Consider the following 18,362-nt stretch of genomic DNA (forward strand, 5'->3'; position numbering starts at 1 on the left):
TAAAACAAATTAGAAGCTAGCCTCTTCATTTTTTCCATTAAGTCGACGACGTAGAGACTTATATATAGAGTTTAATTGTGACACAAAAGTATATAGAGTATGAACCAAAATGATCCATATGAAGAATAAAAATAAGCGAAAGGCGAGGGTTTGGGATCAAGGAGAAACAAGAACAATAAAAAAAAAGTCTTCACCATAACGTTTCTACTAACCTGATCCCAAGTCTTGTCTCTGGACAAGATTTACTTATCCACTCTTCTTTCAATTGCAAAATTATTAGCCTTATTTTTTCTTCTCCTAAATACATTTTTGAGACTCAAGCTGTGTCAAATTCACCAGTATTGTGGTTTGAAGGGCTGGGCAGGAGCCCCTTGTATGTCTTTTTCCGACAGCAATTTCAGCTTCTGCGAAAACATTTAAAACAGTTGGAATTAAGAATCTTTTAGATTCCTTATAAATCAGTCAGTCTTTGAGGTTCCATGGTATATTTAGCCAATCATCAACTGTTAAAAGGAATATGTGGTGTTACCGTGATGTACTGTGGGGGATCGTCGAAACTAGTGGAGCCTAGTACCACTTCTCTCCTCAAACTGCTTGTCAACTTGTGGCAAACTCGGAGCTGTCAAAAAGTTATGCCAATGTTGACACAAGATTTGATAAAAAGAAACATATATAGCAATTCATTTAAGGTCGGATTTGTTTGAATGTATACCTCGGATCGAGTTGCCCCACCAATAATGAATACAAAGATGCGCTGCCCCAGCTTCTTGAAGTCCGTAGAAGCACTTTTCAACACTGAGTCACTGAGTGTGAAGAAAGATATGAACTACTCTTAGCAAAAACCCAAGCTCCTCTAAAATGGACCAAAAAATAAGAAATCATGATGTAAAATAGAATGCCTGGAGTATCCATCGTCAGAAGACTGAGGACGCGCCCAAGTTGCAGTTCGTCTTGATCTCATAGAATGAGGGGTGGCTTTTCGCTCTGGAACCGCTGTAGGAGCAGAACTCTTCCTTACTGACCCTGTTCTTGGTTCACTCTCCTCCTTATGACTTGATTGATTCATACATAGATAGTCGCTTTTAGATAGATCGCCTTTCACGAGTTTCTCAAGCAGCTCCTGCAACAACAACATAGCAAAGATTTATCACAGCCACTTCATGATTACATAGTGGATATGTAACTTATAAGCCGGGTGTTCATCTACCTCTATCATGGGATAAAACCGGAACAGTTGCCATGTTTCTTCTTCACCAGATCGATCTTTCCTGTTTGCTTGTTTTGTCTACACCAAAAGAGTATACATAATCGTCAGATTCTTCTTCTTATTCTCGGTAACTAGTGTCGATTTTTCATAACTAAACTGAATCTGTTACCTTTCCAGCGTCAAATTTGAGGGAGAAACTACCGGACTTAGCCTTGTTTTCTGGAGATCCAGCTATCAATTGCATGTTGCTTATAACCTTCATATCCACAGGTGATAATCTAGCAAGCTGATAAAGTAAATGCATTATTTGTTTAGCGAGCTGTTCCATGCATTACAAGGGGTTCTCAATCACACCAAAAGCTACCTGCATTAGCTTTACACCCTTGTCACCTTCAAACTTCTCGGGGTACACTGTTGCATAAATCATCAATAGCCGTAATTTGTTTTCCGGGTTTGTGTCCTGTATTTTAAATATATGCTGTGTCATTTCAAACACTAAAGCAATGCGGCTATGAAGTTTTTTTGTCATGTTTCAAACTTATTCACCTGATTTGTCCTCAGAAAGTTGATAACGTCCTTGGCACCTGCATCTCCAAAAACAAGATCTTGTTCCAGCTGCCCTAGATCCCGAAGTCCTGTGTCTCTGATTATTCTATTAATTTTTCCAGCTAGCTGAATTTGATTATAAAGTTTAAAAAAAAAAACTGTCAGCAACCACATCTAATATTGAAATTTTGAGATAATTTAATGGTGAGACAAACCTCTACATGAGTGGAGAGTTTGTCAACTTGTTCTCCATATTGCGGCAAAGCCTGAACTATTTTCTGTAGATCTCGTGTAGACAACTCGCTACCGTCCCTGCGTCACATTAGCCAAACAAGTCTGTGTTAACTAAACATATCAAACAAGTCTGTGAGGGATCACGCATCCATATCGAGGATAACAAGAAACTTATATTCTTCAAGATTTAGGCAACTGTTCCATTTTCTAAGCACTGAAAATCGGTTATTCAGACAGAAAGATAAGTTCTTAGCGCTGACCTTGATCTCATTTGTGCGGCTTTGTTCTTTGAAGCAAAGTTGGTCATTTTCTCATGCAAACGCTCGCTGGCCTATATATAAACCAAAATGATGGTATCAACATGGTGAGCTATTCAGTGAAAAGAAGATGTTTATAATTGTGGTATACATCTGCTATATGTGTGTGTCGAAGCTCAAGCCACACTGGATCATGATCTTCAAGAACTATCTCCTTTTTCTCCGGAGGCCCACCAGTTTTACTGGGAACCTAGCATATGGTAGAAAGATTAGGAAGAGAGAAACAGAAAAAAGTCAAGGATAAGAAAGAAAAATAGAATTACCTCAATGACATGTTTATTCCCCTCCATGTCAAGCAAATCATGGCACATAGCATCATAGGTCCATTCATGTATGATAGGAGCGATCTACAGTTACACCTCACTCGTTTAGAGAAATAAACTATCAATATGGACCTGAGGAGTAATTGTAGTAGATGAGCCTTAAAACCTGATCCACTGATCTATCCACAATGAGCAGCTCACATGTTTCGGTCTGGGGGAAGTTGGGAATGGCTTTATATTTTGAGATACAGTCCCAAATTGCAGCAGCAAGCTTTGATGGAACCAAGTCCCTCGAAGCAGTGGACTTAGCAGCTCGATACCGAACAAAGGGTAGTTCCTAAACACACATAAAAAAGAGAGATATATGGGAAAAGCTTGAGTTTCCTATAAGACCGTATATCATTAATTTGGCTGAGAGAGTCCTTATAAAGAACAGCTTGCCAGCACCAAATCCTAAATTCCTTGTGACTATAAAAGGAAGACGTAGTGAGTCTCCCTTTGGTGAATGTGTGTAGAAGGTATATACCTTGAGTGAAGCAAAAACGGTAGCAATTCTAGTAGCCATCATATTCAAACAAATATTAAAGTGGCGTGAATTCTCAGCATCGTCAGCATAGAGCGTTTCCAGTGCTTGCTCATGATCAGTTAGAAATCCCTGAGAAAGAGGTAAGATCATCAGGGAAAGACCTACTTTGCATTGTCTTTTTCGGTATTCGAGGAAAAAGATAATTGTTAAAAATCCAACTTCAAGATGCTTAAGCGCTCCAGAAAGAGTAAAAGAATAGTAGTACCGACCTGATTATCTATGGGGAAATACTCCATGTTCATCTGCATAAAAAAGTAGTAAAAAATTTAGGAACCAAAAAACGATAAAAAGAGTAGGTAATAAGGGAAGGGATGGTAGCATAGAAGAGAAAAACCTCGCGTAAAGCACCAATGCGTGGTAAAACGCTAGAATCACTTTTGATGTGATTGACCAATTCTTTGGGGATAGTGGAACTGAAAAAGATAAATGCCCTGAAGAAAAAAGAGAAAGAAATCAAGATGATGATGATATAGAGAAAAAAAGGGAAGAGGCAAGTTGTAGTTACTTCCTGTACAAGGGTTCCCGGCCAGACATGTCGGATAGAAACATGACAATGCTGCAATTAAGATAAAAGGAGAGAGAGACATGAGTCCTTCCTTCCTTGATAATATATATATAGTCCATGGAAGGAGCTAGAAGAGGATATTGGTACTTCTCTTTGGAAGGTTGGATAAAGTAGATAGCGTCCATGCCAGGCATTGGTTCCCTTCTCTTAAAAAGTTCTTCCACCACTGATGATTCCACAGGACATGAGAGAGCTCATCAACACAAGAGGAACATAATTGGAAACTGAATAATGAATGAATGAATGAAAAAGGAGGAAGATAAATGACGGACATACAGGAAATGCCTTGATCAGTGATATCAGCCATCTTGCAAGACTGAGACATTACTTTGACCGTAACTCTATCCATTATTAGTATCTGCATATGCTCATCAATGTATTCAAATCCAAAATCAATATATATGTAATCATAGAAATGAAAAGAGGGAGAGGACCTTCCAAGCTTTAGAATCCCCGGTTTTGGTAGATCCAAGCATTTCGTGTAGCAATCCTGAAACCCCAACCCCCCTTTATTGAGCCTTTTTCCCAAACAACAACCAAATGTATATATATATATATCAAAGACACAGAAAGATGGAGTGAGGGATGGAGATTACGATCGCGGCTGATCTGACGAAAGAACTTGTAATCTCCTCCTCCGTGAGAGGATGACTCTGAATCGGAGAACGACATTGGTAACCCAACAGAGTACGAATTTCGGAAGAAGAGGAGACGGGGAGTGATTTCATTTTCATCGTCAGAAATTGTTTGTATGGCTCCGCTTACAATTTGGGAACAACACTATTAATAGATGATGATTTCCTTCCTTTCCCCCTTCTTAAATTAGCCCTTCTTTCTTTTACTAGCTCCGCATTCAAATCAAATCAGCATTATTTTTTTATTTCTATGTACCAAGCTTACTTACCTTTAGGTCTGTTTGTTTACCAAGGCCTGCAGTTTTTCTTATTTACTACTACTTAATTTGCATTCCTTCTCGTTCGTTCAATCACACTTATTGTGCTTTGCTAATTCAACTTTATAGCAGAGATAAATGTGAACTTCCTATGAGGATATAAATATCAGAGAGATCTGACGAAATTACAACAGGCAGGAGGATACAAATGTAAAGAATATATAATCTCGAATGAATGAATGAATGAATCATGTCTCTTCTTTATGTATCAATCCACTCACTATACCCAACCATGGGATGGGACACTCTAAAGAAAGAAAGAAAGAAAGAAAGAAAGTGTCTTCTTCGTTAATAATAATAGTAAATGACAAGAATCAATCAAGCGGCAGCAACTTTCTTTCCCGCCTGCTGCTTGTAGTAACCAAGATACCATCTTACAAACTTCTTTAGACCAGTCTGCAAATCCGTGCTTGGTTTGTACCCAAACTCTCTCTCTGCCCAACTGATATTTGCATGTGTGAAGGCCACATCACCATTCCTCGGCAGCTTCATCATGTTCCTCTTCGCTTTCACTTTCAACAATCTCTCCAATATACTCACAAGCTCCGTTACCGGTACCGGAGATGTGTTCCCCAGGTTGAATACCCTTAGCTGAGCCGCACCCCGCTTCTTACCGCCACTCCCTGTGCTCTTCTCCGCCGTGTCCAGAGCCCCCAAACATCCTTTCACTATGTCATCGATGTATGTGAAATCCCTAGCCACTGTTCCGTGGTTGGCTCCTTGGAAGATTGAAATCGCTTTCCCTTTGAGGATATCTCTGGTGAAGAAGAAGTAAGCCATGTCAGGTCTCCCCCACGGCCCGTACACCGTGAAAAACCTCAACCCGGTAAGAGAGAGCCCGTAGATGTGATTGTAAGTGTGGGCAATCTCTTCTCCAGCTTTCTTGGTCGCAGCGTAGAGACTCGCAGGCTGATCTGTTCTGTCTTTCTCAGAGAAGGGGACTTTGGTGTTTAATCCGTAGACCGAACTTGACGATGCCCACACGATCGCCGGCTGAGGATTAGCGGATTTACAGACTTCGAGGAGGTTAACGAAGCCAGCGATGTTGCTGTGAACGTAGGAGCTGGGATTCTCCATGGCGTATCTGACACCAGCTTGAGCGGCCAGATGCATGACGTGAGTGAAAGGCACGACCTCGAAGAGCTTCTTGAGGAGAGACAAATCGTTGATGTCTCCTTCCACGATGAACACTCCGCTTCGCTCGAGGAGGGCTTGTCTAGATCTCTTGAGAGACGTGTCGTAGTAATCGTTGAAGTTGTCGAGCCCTAGAACGCCGTCGCCGCGTCGTTTAAGAGCGGCTGAGACGTGCGTACCGACGAAACCGGCGGCTCCGGTGACGAGAACGGAGACGCCGTTGCGGGTGCGGACACGAGCGGAGGATCTGACGCGTTTCTCCCAGTGGGGACCGCCCCAAGAGTAGGTGCGAAGAGAGCGGCGAGAAGAATCGGGATTGGAGATGGGAGATCGGTAGAAGAAGATGAAGAGCAATCCGAAAAAGACAAGGGACCAAAAAGCAAGCTTGGCGACGGAGGACTGCCACCGAGTACGGTGGAGGAAGTAGGGGGATTTATCCATCTTGAATTTCCCAGGAGTTGAAGGAATGTCGTCGTCGAGATGCGACATTCAAAGATTTGATCTTCCAGAGATTCAATTACTACTAGATCTCAGCCTTCTCTTGGGAAGAAAGAGCAGGGATTCTCTTGGGAGGGTGGACGATAATGGCGTCGGGAGAATCTTCTGGTTTCTTGGACTTGCTTCTTCTCTTTCTTTCTTTCTTTCTTTCTTTCTTTGGTTGGCGTTTTTTGTGCCTCCCGGTTTCTATGGGTACATCAACAATCTAATTATTTCTTAAAAAAAAAAAAAAAAAAATCTCCAATCTAATTTCTTTATTTTCAAAATTCAAAATTGGTTAAGAAGAGAGTAAACTGCTGTTAACAAATCAAGTGCAAGTAGAGAGATCTAACCATTAATTAGTAGTTGACTCTCTTTTTACCTGTAATTTAATTCAATGAGATAGTGCTCTCTCTACTCATATGTTTAATTCCATGGTGTTTTTCTATCATTCATAGTATTAATTGTCCTTTTCTCTCTTTAGGAAATACTTTTATACTAGTATTAACTTGTGGATCAGGATCAAGTAATAAATCATTTTAATTAAGAGGGTCATAATATTATTGGTTAGGATGGGATATTCATTTGCATTTTGCATTAACTAGTAGGTTTAATTTTCTAGTTATGTGTATGTTTAATACTTTAATTAGACAACATCATCAACGAAATAAGGAATTAGTATAAAACTAAAAAAAGTTAACTTAATTTGAAAGCTCAAATTCCCATGGGCAAAGAGTAGGCTTCAAGACAAATTAATGAATAATACTATACGTGCAATTAAACAAACATCTTTTGTATCATTCATGCCCCCACACCTCCATGGCTCCATTACCTTTTTTATTTCTTTCTTAACGTATCTTTATTTAGTAACCAAAAATTATGAGTATAACAGTACTATTTTATTATTTAATCGAACAAAACTATTACTAAAATCACTAAGAAGTCTGTGTAATAAACAAATGAGGAAAACATACTAAAAACAACGTGGAACCGCCCAAGCCCCATGTGATGTAAGAAATGACAAAAGACACTTGCAAATGTTAATATAGTTCTCTTAGAAATTTTTAAAATCGAGATTATACAATTAACCAAATTACAAAACACTAGTGATAATAGATGCATACCAATTAGTAGGGATACATGATAATGGGTTCAGCGTAATAAGTTGATATCTCAAAACAAAAGTTAGATTTTTTTTTTTTTTTTTTTTTTTTTTTGAAAACAAACAAAAGTTAGATTAAGAGTATAGATAATCAAACTTGAATTAATAAAAAAAGAAACACTAATATTAATTTGGGTCGGTGCAGACTGCACATGTTGACCTTGTAGGCATTTTTTTCGGGAAAAATGTCATTAAAATCCCCAACTTATTCAAAACGTTGATTTAAATCTTTAACTCACGACGAAACAAAATAAATATCAAACTTATGTTGACTTTCCAAATAAATATTAAACTTATGTTGACTTTCCAAATAAACACCAAACTTTCATTGACTTGGTTATATTAGGCATGACGTTAAGTGAGTTAACAGACAATGTTATTAACGGGATTAATTTTCTGTTAACAGACCCGCTAATTAAAAATGATAGTATTGTTGAACTATAATCAAAATCTCATCTAAGTCATATAACCTAAAGTCGTATTCATATAAGTTAATTAGTTATTTACGTAAGAGTCACGAATGTACGTACGTATAGTTGTGTATGTTCGTAAAGTTGTGTCTTTTCGATTAACACAAGTACGTACACGTTGTTTCGTGTTGTATAAGTAGATCGAGTCAAACTCAATAACATCATTGTGTGTAATACATTTTATCTTATCAATAAAGATCAAGTTTCTTCATACTCTATTTTTCATTTTGGTTTTGTTCTTCATACTCTGTTAAAACAGAGTTCGTTTGTTGATCAAAACACTAACAAGTATTCTTTCTAAACATAAAACGACGTTGTTTTGTCATAACTGTTCAATAAAATCCCGAGTTTCAAATCATACTCTATTTAGGGTTAGGGATTTTGTTCGATTTGGGGATCTAAGATTGACTTTAGGGATTTTATTTCAATCGTTACGACAAAACGACATCGTTTTGTTGTTATATGAAACAATGTCGTTATCAATTAACATATATGTTAACAGAAAATTACCTCCGTTAACGAGATCTATTAACCCACTTAACGTCGTACCTAATATGGTCAGGTCAACAGAAGTTTGATATTTATTTAGAAAATCAACATAAGTTTGATATTTATTTGGAAAGTTAACATAAGTTTGATATTTATTTCGTTTTGTCATGAGTTGAGGATTTATTAACCCACTTAACGTCGTACTTAATATGGTCAGGTCAACAGAAGTTTGATAGTTATTTGGAAAGTCAATGAAAGTTTGGTGTTTATTTGAAAAATCAACATAAGTTTAATATTTATTTGGAAAGTCAACACAAGTTTGATATTTATTTCGTTTCGTCATGAGTTGAGGATTTAAATCAACGTTTTGAATAAGTCGGGGATTTTAACGACATTTTTCCCCATTTTTTTACTATGTGGTTTGACCTTGTTATTATTAGAGAGAGCGAGAGAGAGATGCATGTTTGATGTTTCTCAAGTTTCAACAATTAAATGAGTCATATTCAACCAAAGTAGTCAGTTCCACCAGATAATAATGGGCTTTAAAATTATAACTGGGCGTAAATAATGAGCCCATTAATCAGAAACGACCGAAATCTGTTGGTTGGCGAAATCGAAAATGAAATTGGGGGTTTAGATTAGGGTTCATCAATTCATCATCATCAGATCGAAATGGGGAGTCTAGTGAAGGCGTATTACCAGATGAACCACAACAGCATCCCCTTTCACCATTACAACAGTTACAGGCCTTCCAACCTTCAAAACCCTATCTCCCTCTTCGCCATCACTTCTCCCTCCTCTGACCCATCATCTTCTCTCCCTCCTCCTCACAAACATCCCCCTCCTCTATTCGTCGGCGGCGGCGGCCACTTCATCATCCCCACCATCGCCGTCGCTGCTTCCGCCTGGTTCTTCTTCCGTCTCCACCAATACCCTCCTATCATCACCGCCCCTCTTGATCTCCACCTCGATTTGCTGGAAGAAGGTGCTGTCAAAGAGCTTCCTTTGGAGAGCAAGCCTCGTTATGTTCAAGCTCTTCACTTTTACAAAATCCAGCCAGGTACGGTCTTCAAACTCTTAGACGTTTTCGACTCCGATAGCTACGACTCCTTGAAAGCCCGGATTCGTTTATCCGCCGAGTGGTTAGAAACTGCCAGGAGAGAGTTGGAGGAGGTTGTGGAGAGAGACCCCGGTCGGGTCATGGAGTATTCTCAGGTGGTTGATGAGCTCATGGAGATTCTCAGGGATATGGAAGTTTACATTGATAAATGCCAAAAGGACAACGTTAAGGGTTACCTCAGATCCTGCAACCGATTGCTTGCTCGTGTCAGGAGAATGGAAGCTCAGATTCTCAATGTTCTCAAAGAGTTCCACCAAGGAGGAGGAGGACATACTTTTTAGGGCTTGTCATTATCTACTTACCAAAGTTCATTATGTTTTGGTTCTATCTCTATCTCTAGGATGGTAAATAGATGGTAAACTGACTCTCCACTCTTTCTTTATGTTTTGAAACATCAACAATTGTTACATTGTCTGTGTCCTAAGACCGTGAATAGGGGGAGGGCTTAATTATTATGATATAAAAGATTCCCAACTGATGATGATGATTCCATCTCTGGTCCAAAACATATAGTAGAAAACAACAAAACAGTTTCTTCTTATCTGATAGCCTGATGATATATCTTTGTCTCCAGCTACGTCCAGTCTGATTACTTGTGTACAAATGACCTAACCAACAACTTCCTTCTTTCTGAACATGAGAGTAGTAGGAGGAGATTGCTCGGTTTTCCATAATTCATATCATCATTTATATCTGTACGAAAGTGCACAATTCCTCTTGTTCTTCATTTTTCTTTCATCATTTCATTCTATGTATCCTTGGAGTTGGTGTTTCATGTGTAAGTGGACAACTACTCTTATTTATGCACGATTGCACCATATTTATTTAAATGGTTTTTCAGTTGCAAAACTCTCCATGACACATTCCCAGAGGAGAATAAAACAATACAGGTTTAGCAGCTAAACCATTTTCGTATGGTTGCTAGTGAGTTTCTCTAAACCTTTAACCAACTTTAGAGACAAATCATACAAAGGTCAAAGAAACTCTGTTTTGGTTCCCATTGCTAGAAAGTTCATCCCATTATAACCCGCTTAATGATGGTTACCACCAGAAAACTTTGCCACAAACATAAATTTCCCAATTTTTATTTTTTATTTTATTAAAAATTTAGTTATCACAATCCCCAATCGATTTCACCAAGATTAACTAAACATACATTTAATCGGGAAATAAAATTAGTCAAATTTCTAACCAAAAAAAATATTAATCAGCACGATAAATAATCATATGATAAATTAAAGAGAGTATTTTAAAAAAATTCAGTAACCAAATCAAACCCATAATTCATAAAGGAATTTTGGAAAAAGAACAAATCTACAGAAGATTGCTTGCTATAGCCTATAAGAGAGAAAATGGTATAAAGTAAATTTTTATTTATTTACGACATGACCAGTACTAAAAGTACGAATGGACAGAGGAAAAACAAATTAAGGTTATAATAGAATTTCAGTTTTAAAAACGTTTACTTCACCATATTTTTTTTTTAAAAAAGTTAAGTTTCTAAGAAATTGGGAATAAATATCTTTTTTAGGATAAAGAATCCATCCTGACCAGAGATATATATACAAAAAAGAATTCCTAGAGATCATTACAAAACGAAATAGATACCAAAGATTGGGTTAAGGTCATCTTCCAAAAGCAGGAATGATAAAGGCAGGTAAGAAGAAAAATGTCCAAAACACAAGTGAATCACTTGAAGTGATGCCCCAACGGAAAAAAAGAAGAAAGACGGGATTTAGTGGAATGATGTAGACGGTGAGAAATATACATCCGAACCTAGCATGGGTTTATTTTCATTTTAATTGTTTTTTTTTCTGTTTAGTATGATTTTATTTTAATTATCTTTTTACAGAATCAAAATAACTGTATACATAATTGACAGATTGTTTGGGCAATTTTTAACTGGTTCGTGTATGCACAGTGCTACGGATTAACGCATGAAGAGATATTTTAGTCATAAGTAACCTTTTGTTTATATAAAAGTGAAACAATAGTAAATCATAATCTTCTAACAATAATCAAAAGAGAATCTAGGTGTAGATCCGTTAGAATTGATACTTTTAGGTAGAATCGATGGAGGAGTCGTGTCGTTAGGCGATAGATCATCGCTGATTTATTTAGGCCGTGGCCATTGATTCTTCATCGTTTAGTCTTTTAGAAGCTTTTAGGGTTTTTTCCCTTTTCTCGGACCCCTTTTTTCTCCTTTTTTTTTTTTGCTAAATGGCAAATATCATATAAATGAAATGTTTGGTTTTACATGGAGTTCAACCTTGAGTTGGTTTCTTGGCAAAAAAATAAAACAAGAAAGCAAAGAGATAGCTTTTGAAAATATAGAATCAGTGCAACCAATGTCTCATAAGCGTTCTGAAACGCTTCTTGAGTCTTCTTGCAGTGATGGAGTTCTTGACTTCACGATCGATTTCCTTGAATATTACTGAAGGTAATATTCAGTAATATTGCAGCTACTTCCAGTACGCCACACGGAAGGTAAGAGAACATGATGGGGGCACTCACATCGTTAAGCTGGTCGAGATCAAACCCATTTATATAGAAAATTCGAAAAATCAGCAACGCATATGCGGTGATGATCACAGAATGCATCATTATCGAGTAGACAACTCCGGAGGTCATCCTGCCATTAAGAGACATATATAGATTATTTCAAACGAATTGCGTGCTTGCTTAACCTGCATATATATATATATATATATAATAAGGGATGGATCGGAGTAACTGATGCGCTAAATAGAGGACACTCACTTGATGACAAATTCAAGTCTGCGTTTCCACATGTCTTTTCTTGTTATGAGGGTATCTTCCATCTACAAAACAAACATCCATTCTAATATCTCACATACGAATAAGCCAAGTATACAAACTATATATGAATCTATCTTTTCCTTCTTCACTGAATCCCCTCCGTCTATACTTAAACCCTAATATTCAGTCAACTCTCTATATATGTTGGTTTATTTAATAATTTAATACATCTACCACAGAAAAACCATCGTTCAACCCAAAAAGAAGAAAACCGGCCGACTTCAACTTCTGCCTTTCCGCATATTCACAAAACAAAACAAAAAAATTTGACAACAAACCGGCAAGAGTTTTGGGACAGCGGCAGCCATAATGACGGAAGAGGTGACGGCGGTGAAGACCTAAACCTTAATCTTGTAATCGTTCGAGAATTTGATAACAAATAAACAAAAATAGTTGTACTAGCTAGGGTTTTTTTGAGCAAAGTACTATGTATTTGTTAATAAACAATAATTAATTTATTTTTTGTTTAGGAGAAGAGACAGAGAGACAAGAATAATCAAAAAGTTATATAATTACTTAATATCTCTATTAAACTAGTCATTTTCCTTCTTACATAAATGATAGCTCAATTAATTAGAGAGGATTTTTAGGAACATTAATTAAATTCGTTAATTACTTTGCAAATAGAAAAACTATTACTGCCACTTATTACAATTCCGTAATTTTTTTTGATACATTATGCATGCTATGGCCCATTCCATTGTATAAGACATGTTGATTCGGTAAATAAGGCTAAAGCCTACGATAGTTCCATTTAACTAACGATGTATTTTATTGTTTTGGTCATTGGGCTTTCGTTGTTGACATTTAATCTGCTATTTAGAATTAGTGTTCCCTGTGTTTTCCTGAATACTTTGGTGACATCCAGTGCATTTGGGTATAACATCACATTGATAATTTGGATGATTATATGAATGAAGACCCTGAACCACAAAGCAAGAGATTTAAGAAGCCCCGTACATCACGCTTTAACCATCAATAAGAATGACTATGGATAGGAATTATTACTGAAATTCAGGAATATATCGATCTACTACTATAAATACTAAAGAGAGTTTCAACACAACGGGAAAATAAAACAAAAAAAAAAAAGAAGGGAACAAGAGAGTTTCATGTTAAAAAAATGAAGCTCTCTTGTTTTGTTTTTCTCATATTATCGTCTCTTGTTACCTGTTCTCTTGCCACGGCTCCGCCCAACGCATCTACTTACGAAAGCTTTCTCCAATGTTTCAGCAACCACACAGGCGCTCCTCCTGGGAAGTTATGCGACGTCGTTCTGCCTCAAAGCAGTGCCAGCTTCACCCCAACCCTACGCGCCTACATCCGCAACGCTCGTTTCAACACTTCCACGTCTCCCAAACCTCTGCTCGTTATCGCGGCGCGTTCTGAGTGCCACGTCCAGGCCACCGTCCTCTGCACCAAATCTCTCAACTTCCAGCTCAAGACTCGCAGCGGCGGCCATGACTACGACGGCGTTTCCTACATCTCTAACTGCCCTTTCTTCGTCCTCGACATGTCCTATCTCCGTAACATCACCGTCGATATGTCCGACAACGGAGGCTCTGCCTGGGTTGGAGCCGGCGCTACTCTCGGCGAGGTTTATTACAACATTTGGCACAACAGCAAAACTCACGGCACTCACGGGTTTCCCGCCGGAGTTTGTCCCACCGTCGGAGCCGGGGGTCACATTAGCGGCGGAGGCTACGGCAACATGATCAGAAAGTACGGGCTTTCCGTTGATTACGTCACGGACGCCAAGATCGTAGACGTGAACGGACGGATTCTCGATCGTAAATCGATGGGAGAGGATTTCTTTTGGGCAATTGGAGGCGGTGGTGGTGCGAGCTTCGGCGTGATCTTATCTTTCAAAATCAAACTCGTGCCTGTTCCTCCGAGGGTGACTGTTTTCAGAGTGGAGAAAACCCTCGAGGAAAACGCACTTGACATGGTCCATAAATGGCAGTTTGTTGCTCCCAAGACCAGCCCGGATCTCTTCATGAGGCTAATGTTGCAGCCGGTGACCCGGAACACGACTCAGACTGTTCGAGCGTCGGTGGTTGCTCTGTTCTTGGGAAAACAGAGCGATCTCATGTCTCTGCTGACCAAAGAGTTCCCGGAGCTTGGTCTGAAGCCGGAGAATTGCACGGAGATGACGTGGATACAGTCGGTGATGTGGTGGGCCAACAACGACAACGCCACGGAGATTAAACCGGAGATCCTGCTGGACCGAAACCCGGATTCGGCGTCTTTCTTGAAAAGAAAATCGGATTACGTGGAGACAGAGATTAGCAAAGACGGTTTAGATTTCCTGTTTAAGAAGTTGATGGAGGCTGGGAAGCTAGGGCTAGTGTTCAATCCGTATGGAGGGAAAATGAGCGAAGTTGCTACTACGGCGACTCCATTCCCACACAGGAAGAGGCTTTTCAAGGTCCAGCATTCGATGAACTGGAAAGACCCGGGCACTGAAGCGGAGAGCAGTTTCATGGAAAGGACGAGAAGCTTCTACAGCTACATGGCTCCTTTCGTGACCAAGAATCCAAGACACACGTATCTCAATTACAGGGATCTTGATATCGGGATCAACAGCCATGGCCCGAAAAGTTACAGAGAAGCTGAGGTTTACGGGAGAAAGTATTTCGGAGAGAATTTTGATCGGTTGGTCAAAGTCAAAACAGCCGTGGATCCAGAAAACTTTTTCAGAGATGAACAGAGTATACCTACCTTGCCTACCAAGCCAGCCTCGAGTTAGGTTTGGTAGCAGGAAGATTTTTCTTCCTTTTTCTTCTTTGGCAAAAGACCTAAATAGTTTTAAATCCTAGGCTGCCTGGGGATCATTTATTTCCTAGCTAATTTATACAGCTTGTATTTTTATACATGTTACGACCATCCAAGTCAGAAAATTTTACTGCACAAATTGCAACAAATACAAGAACTGGCATCTATATATATATAAAAAGATTATACACAACACATAATTTTCTGAGATTAGTTTTTGAATAAATCTAGTCTTACGATTGCAATTTGATTCGGTTCGTTTTAATGAAGTTGGGCCTAAGTAGCGTATCAGTACTGTTTTTGGCAATGGAACGTGTATACATCAAAAGTCAGAACATATACGCGTAATATATACGTACAAAATGCAAATAAGAAAATCAGTGGCTGTTTTGGTGGACGGACAAAACAATACGCAGTGCAGGGTGCAGGGTCCTCCTATGATAGAAATAGCAAGGCGCTTCAAGCATGATGATGAAGCCCACAATCTTAGAGGGGCTGAGACTGGCTAGATGAAAACTCCCTAAGAAGTAATTCAACTTCTTCAACAACACCAAGCTTCTTAAACCACTGAGCCAACACAGCGGAAGCTTCTTTCCCTACCATTATAGAGTCTTTCTCAAGCTCAACCAAGAACCCTAATGCTTCGTTTAGCTTTTCTTCCTTCTCATATGCAGCCAATACAAGAGCCACACACTTATCAGTAGCTTTGATTCCCGCTTTTCTCATATTCTCAAACGCCAAACGCGCATTCTGACTCTGACCTGAGACACTGTATGCGTTTATGAGCAGTCCACATAGCTTTACATCAGGAGTAATCCCCGCAATTTGAACGGCATCAAAGACCCGCTTAGCTCCTTCCGCGTCTCCACCCATAGAGTAAGCTCTCAACAATGCCTTGTAAACCTCTCTTCCCGCACATATCTCTTGGGAGTCCATTTCTCGGAGTAAAGCCTCTCCTTTCTCGGGGGCACCAGCTCTAATGTAGGCCATAATCATTGAACCATATGATCGATTATCTAGTGGCTCCCCAATCAATTTGATCTCGTTGAAAGTTTCTTCAGCCAATTTATGATAGCCTGCCTTGCTATACAACTGAACTATTGCAGTAAGGGTCACCTGATCAATGAGAAAGCCTCGATTTTTCATGGAAAGAAGAGTTCTTTCAGCGTCTTCCACTTGGTTTAGCTTCCCATAGTAATGGATGATCTTGGTATAATCACGGGCATTCGCTTCAAAGGAATCTTCGAGCAGCGAAAATTCAGCCACCTAAGGAGATGCAGGCAACAAGATTGAATGATTTAAACTTAGAATGGATAAACTCGAATAGCAAACTAGAATGATTTAGATACAATTGTCAAAACCAAAAAGGCACTTCAGATCAATCGAGCATGGAAGGAGGAAAGCAAGTACCTTGATATAAAAGGGAGAGTCAAGATTCTTCAACTCTTTAAGAATAGAAAGCCAGTCAGCTCTAATGGGGTTCATCCTCCTAACCCAAGCACCCAACAAATCACAAAAGCTTCCCTTTTCGCTGGAGAAGCAAATAATCTGCCGCATAAGGGCTTGACAACGTTTTGACATCTTAATAGGAATCCGAGTGATTGCCTCATCCTGTTCTTCTGTCAGATCCAGACCAACGTCAACCCAATTAGACCTAGGGATTTGTTCTGTATCTTCCTTCTCTACAACCTCGCCAATGGCCAAACTGGCACTACATTTGCAACTACAGAGCCTATTTAGACGGGATTCTACAAGTAATGGGATTCGTCTAAACATGCGATGGTAAAGCCTATGCCTTGCAATAACTAATGGACATTTCAAGCCGAAGCTCAACACTGCGCTGCAGCTATAAATTCCCATTGTAGACCTCCAGACCAGAACTAAAAGAAAAAACCTAAATTTGGCGGCCGTATGATTTCACATGAACGGAATCTCTAGAAAACAAGTCAGGAATATTCAAAGGCCTAATTAAGGATCATACAAGTACAGAATTGAGCTTCTCTGATGATTACTTACAAAAAGCAGAGCTCAGAGAAACTGGAGATAAAAGAGATGAGCAAAGCAAAGTTCATATACAGAGCTGGTGGATAGATTAGAATTTAGAGCGGTGGAGAAGAAGAGATGACTCTCTGTTAGCTTTCTTTGCTCTGCTCTGCTCTACTTCTGAGTTCTGTCTGCCGGATTAGACAACAACAACAACACTAGAGACCACAAACAAATGGCTGCTTCACTATGGGCCTTTATTAATGTTGGGCCTCCGTTAGAATTTTGGCCCATTATCCCGCAAAATCTACGTATATGGAGCACACTAGCAGTTAGGGGTGGGCACGGAGCGGATATCCGGGTTTTTGGTGGTATTTGTTATTCGATTCGTTTTTTCCGAATACTAAGTTTTCCGATTCGTATTTGCTTCGTTAGTGACCGAATATCCGGCTGTTCGAATATCCGTTAAAATCCAAACTATTTGCCGGATATTCGATCCGTTAAGTATTTGTTTAAAATTAAACAAAAAAATTAAATAAAAAAATCTAATCCATAAATTGTAAAATTTTATTAAAAATAGTAATATTTTACCAAAAATATATATATTTCTCTTTCCTATACTATATATTTATTAAAAACAATTAATTCGGAGATTAAAAATTCTAAAACCCTTACAAGAATAATAAATTATAATTTATATATGTAATATATATATATATATATATATATATATTCCGGAGCGAAGCGGATATCTGCCAATTTGAATTATAGTATTTGATATTTGTTCCGTTTTTCACGAATACCTATTTTTAATATTTGATTTGCTTTGAAAAGTTACGGATATCCGGATTTTTCAAATCGAATCGAATAACGGATATTTTGCCCAGCCCGTAGCAGTAGCAGCCATTATTTTTTATTGTTCATTTTTGATGTCTTTGTAATTCTTCCATAGCGATGACGAATGATGAAATTCAAAAACTACTGTTGAAAGTGTTTTTCTCTTTACTTGCAAAACAAATGTACGTATTTTTTGGGAATTAATCAATCATACGTGTTTCGATATCACTAGTATTAACAAAAGCATTTTATTTTGGATAAAAGTAGAAGAAGCTCATGACCGGGAGTCCACCGGGACGGTCAACAGATACAGATTTCCTCACGTCAAAATACCAAATCTGCCCTCGAATTCAGGGACAATACCGCCACTGTTCAAGGGTATTTAAGTCATTTCCGGCGATCCAAATCTGGTTCTCTCGGATTTT

The 18,362-nt window shown here is 38.7% G+C and overlaps 6 protein-coding genes across 7 annotated transcripts; 2 read left to right on the forward strand and 4 right to left on the reverse strand.

Moving 5' to 3' along the window:
- On the reverse strand, positions 1 to 4,574 carry LOC9325406 (protein transport Sec1a). 2 transcript variants are annotated; one of them, XM_021012452.1, is made up of 21 exons: positions 4,315 to 4,574; positions 4,153 to 4,208; positions 3,995 to 4,076; positions 3,806 to 3,911; positions 3,659 to 3,709; positions 3,488 to 3,584; positions 3,363 to 3,395; positions 3,094 to 3,222; positions 2,734 to 2,904; positions 2,568 to 2,651; positions 2,396 to 2,494; positions 2,248 to 2,318; positions 1,969 to 2,065; positions 1,754 to 1,879; positions 1,572 to 1,667; positions 1,377 to 1,493; positions 1,208 to 1,285; positions 900 to 1,120; positions 713 to 803; positions 530 to 619; positions 1 to 404 (listed from the first exon to the last, which is right to left on the reverse strand). In XM_021012452.1, exons 1-21 carry the CDS (start codon positions 4,388 to 4,390, stop codon positions 333 to 335), a joined length of 2,043 nt encoding a protein of 680 aa, XP_020868111.1. In that variant the 5' UTR covers positions 4,391 to 4,574; the 3' UTR covers positions 1 to 332. The 2 variants fall into 2 exon arrangements, with proteins under 2 accessions (XP_020868111.1, XP_020868112.1); XM_021012453.1 differs by having other exon boundaries at positions 3,806 to 3,884; positions 4,315 to 4,572.
- Positions 4,575 to 4,747: 173 nt separating this feature from the next.
- LOC9328095 (UDP-glucuronate 4-epimerase 2) lies at positions 4,748 to 6,483 on the reverse strand. The gene has a single exon (XM_002891987.2). The coding sequence runs from the start codon at positions 6,291 to 6,293 to the stop codon at positions 4,989 to 4,991; it is 1,305 nt and encodes a 434-aa protein (XP_002892033.1). The 5' UTR covers positions 6,294 to 6,483; the 3' UTR covers positions 4,748 to 4,988.
- A 2,421-nt stretch (positions 6,484 to 8,904) lies between these two features.
- Positions 8,905 to 10,012, forward strand: LOC9328096. Its single transcript, XM_021014851.1, has one exon. It carries the CDS (start codon positions 9,075 to 9,077, stop codon positions 9,801 to 9,803), a length of 729 nt encoding a protein of 242 aa, XP_020870510.1. The 5' UTR covers positions 8,905 to 9,074; the 3' UTR covers positions 9,804 to 10,012.
- Positions 10,013 to 11,733: 1,721 nt separating this feature from the next.
- LOC110225261 lies at positions 11,734 to 12,744 on the reverse strand. Its single transcript, XM_021014551.1, has 3 exons — positions 12,621 to 12,744; positions 12,283 to 12,344; positions 11,734 to 12,154 (listed from the first exon to the last, which is right to left on the reverse strand). The coding sequence occupies exons 1-3, from the start codon at positions 12,648 to 12,650 to the stop codon at positions 11,932 to 11,934; spliced, it is 315 nt and encodes a 104-aa protein (XP_020870210.1). The 5' UTR covers positions 12,651 to 12,744; the 3' UTR covers positions 11,734 to 11,931.
- A 663-nt stretch (positions 12,745 to 13,407) lies between these two features.
- LOC9325407 (berberine bridge enzyme-like 1) lies at positions 13,408 to 15,325 on the forward strand. The gene has a single exon (XM_021013735.1). The coding sequence runs from the start codon at positions 13,466 to 13,468 to the stop codon at positions 15,089 to 15,091; it is 1,626 nt and encodes a 541-aa protein (XP_020869394.1). The 5' UTR covers positions 13,408 to 13,465; the 3' UTR covers positions 15,092 to 15,325.
- Positions 15,326 to 15,376: 51 nt separating this feature from the next.
- LOC9325408 (pentatricopeptide repeat-containing protein At1g01970) lies at positions 15,377 to 17,304 on the reverse strand. Its single transcript, XM_002891988.2, has 2 exons — positions 16,528 to 17,304; positions 15,377 to 16,383 (listed from the first exon to the last, which is right to left on the reverse strand). The coding sequence occupies exons 1-2, from the start codon at positions 16,975 to 16,977 to the stop codon at positions 15,604 to 15,606; spliced, it is 1,230 nt and encodes a 409-aa protein (XP_002892034.1). The 5' UTR covers positions 16,978 to 17,304; the 3' UTR covers positions 15,377 to 15,603.
- Positions 17,305 to 18,362: the final 1,058 nt, after the last annotated feature.

Source organism: Arabidopsis lyrata (genome assembly GCF_000004255.2).
Source record: "Arabidopsis lyrata subsp. lyrata unplaced genomic scaffold ARALYscaffold_1, whole genome shotgun sequence".
NCBI classification, from domain to species: Eukaryota; Viridiplantae; Streptophyta; class Magnoliopsida; order Brassicales; family Brassicaceae; genus Arabidopsis; species Arabidopsis lyrata.

What these genes read in the sequence shown, in the direction of transcription:
- LOC110225261 (XM_021014551.1), bottom strand. Translation starts at nt 12,650, where the DNA reads ATGGCTGCCGCTGTCCCAAAACTCTTGCCG. An exon ending in CTGTCCCAAAACTCTTGCCG is followed by an intron (nt 12,345 to 12,620) that starts GTTTGTTGTCAA and finishes TTTGTTTTGTAG; the next exon opens with ATGGAAGATACCCTCATAAC. An exon ending in AGACTTGAATTTGTCATCAA is followed by an intron (nt 12,155 to 12,282) that starts GTGAGTGTCCTC and finishes TCTTAATGGCAG; the next exon opens with GATGACCTCCGGAGTTGTCT.
- LOC9328096 (XM_021014851.1), top strand. Translation starts at nt 9,075, where the DNA reads ATGGGGAGTCTAGTGAAGGCGTATTACCAGATGAACCACAACAGCATC.
- LOC9325406 (XM_021012452.1), bottom strand. Translation starts at nt 4,390, where the DNA reads ATGTCGTTCTCCGATTCAGAGTCATCCTCTCACGGAGGAGGAGATTAC. An exon ending in ATCCAACCTTCCAAAGAGAA is followed by an intron (nt 3,710 to 3,805) that starts GTACCAATATCC and finishes TCTTAATTGCAG; the next exon opens with CATTGTCATGTTTCTATCCG. An exon ending in GTGGGGCAACTCGATCCGAG is followed by an intron (nt 620 to 712) that starts GTATACATTCAA and finishes ACTTTTTGACAG; the next exon opens with CTCCGAGTTTGCCACAAGTT.
- LOC9325407 (XM_021013735.1), top strand. Translation starts at nt 13,466, where the DNA reads ATGAAGCTCTCTTGTTTTGTTTTTCTCATATTATCGTCTCTTGTTACC.
- LOC9328095 (XM_002891987.2), bottom strand. Translation starts at nt 6,293, where the DNA reads ATGTCGCATCTCGACGACGACATTCCTTCAACTCCTGGGAAATTCAAG.
- LOC9325408 (XM_002891988.2), bottom strand. Translation starts at nt 16,977, where the DNA reads ATGGGAATTTATAGCTGCAGCGCAGTGTTGAGCTTCGGCTTGAAATGT. An exon ending in ACTCTCCCTTTTATATCAAG is followed by an intron (nt 16,384 to 16,527) that starts GTACTTGCTTTC and finishes GCATCTCCTTAG; the next exon opens with GTGGCTGAATTTTCGCTGCT.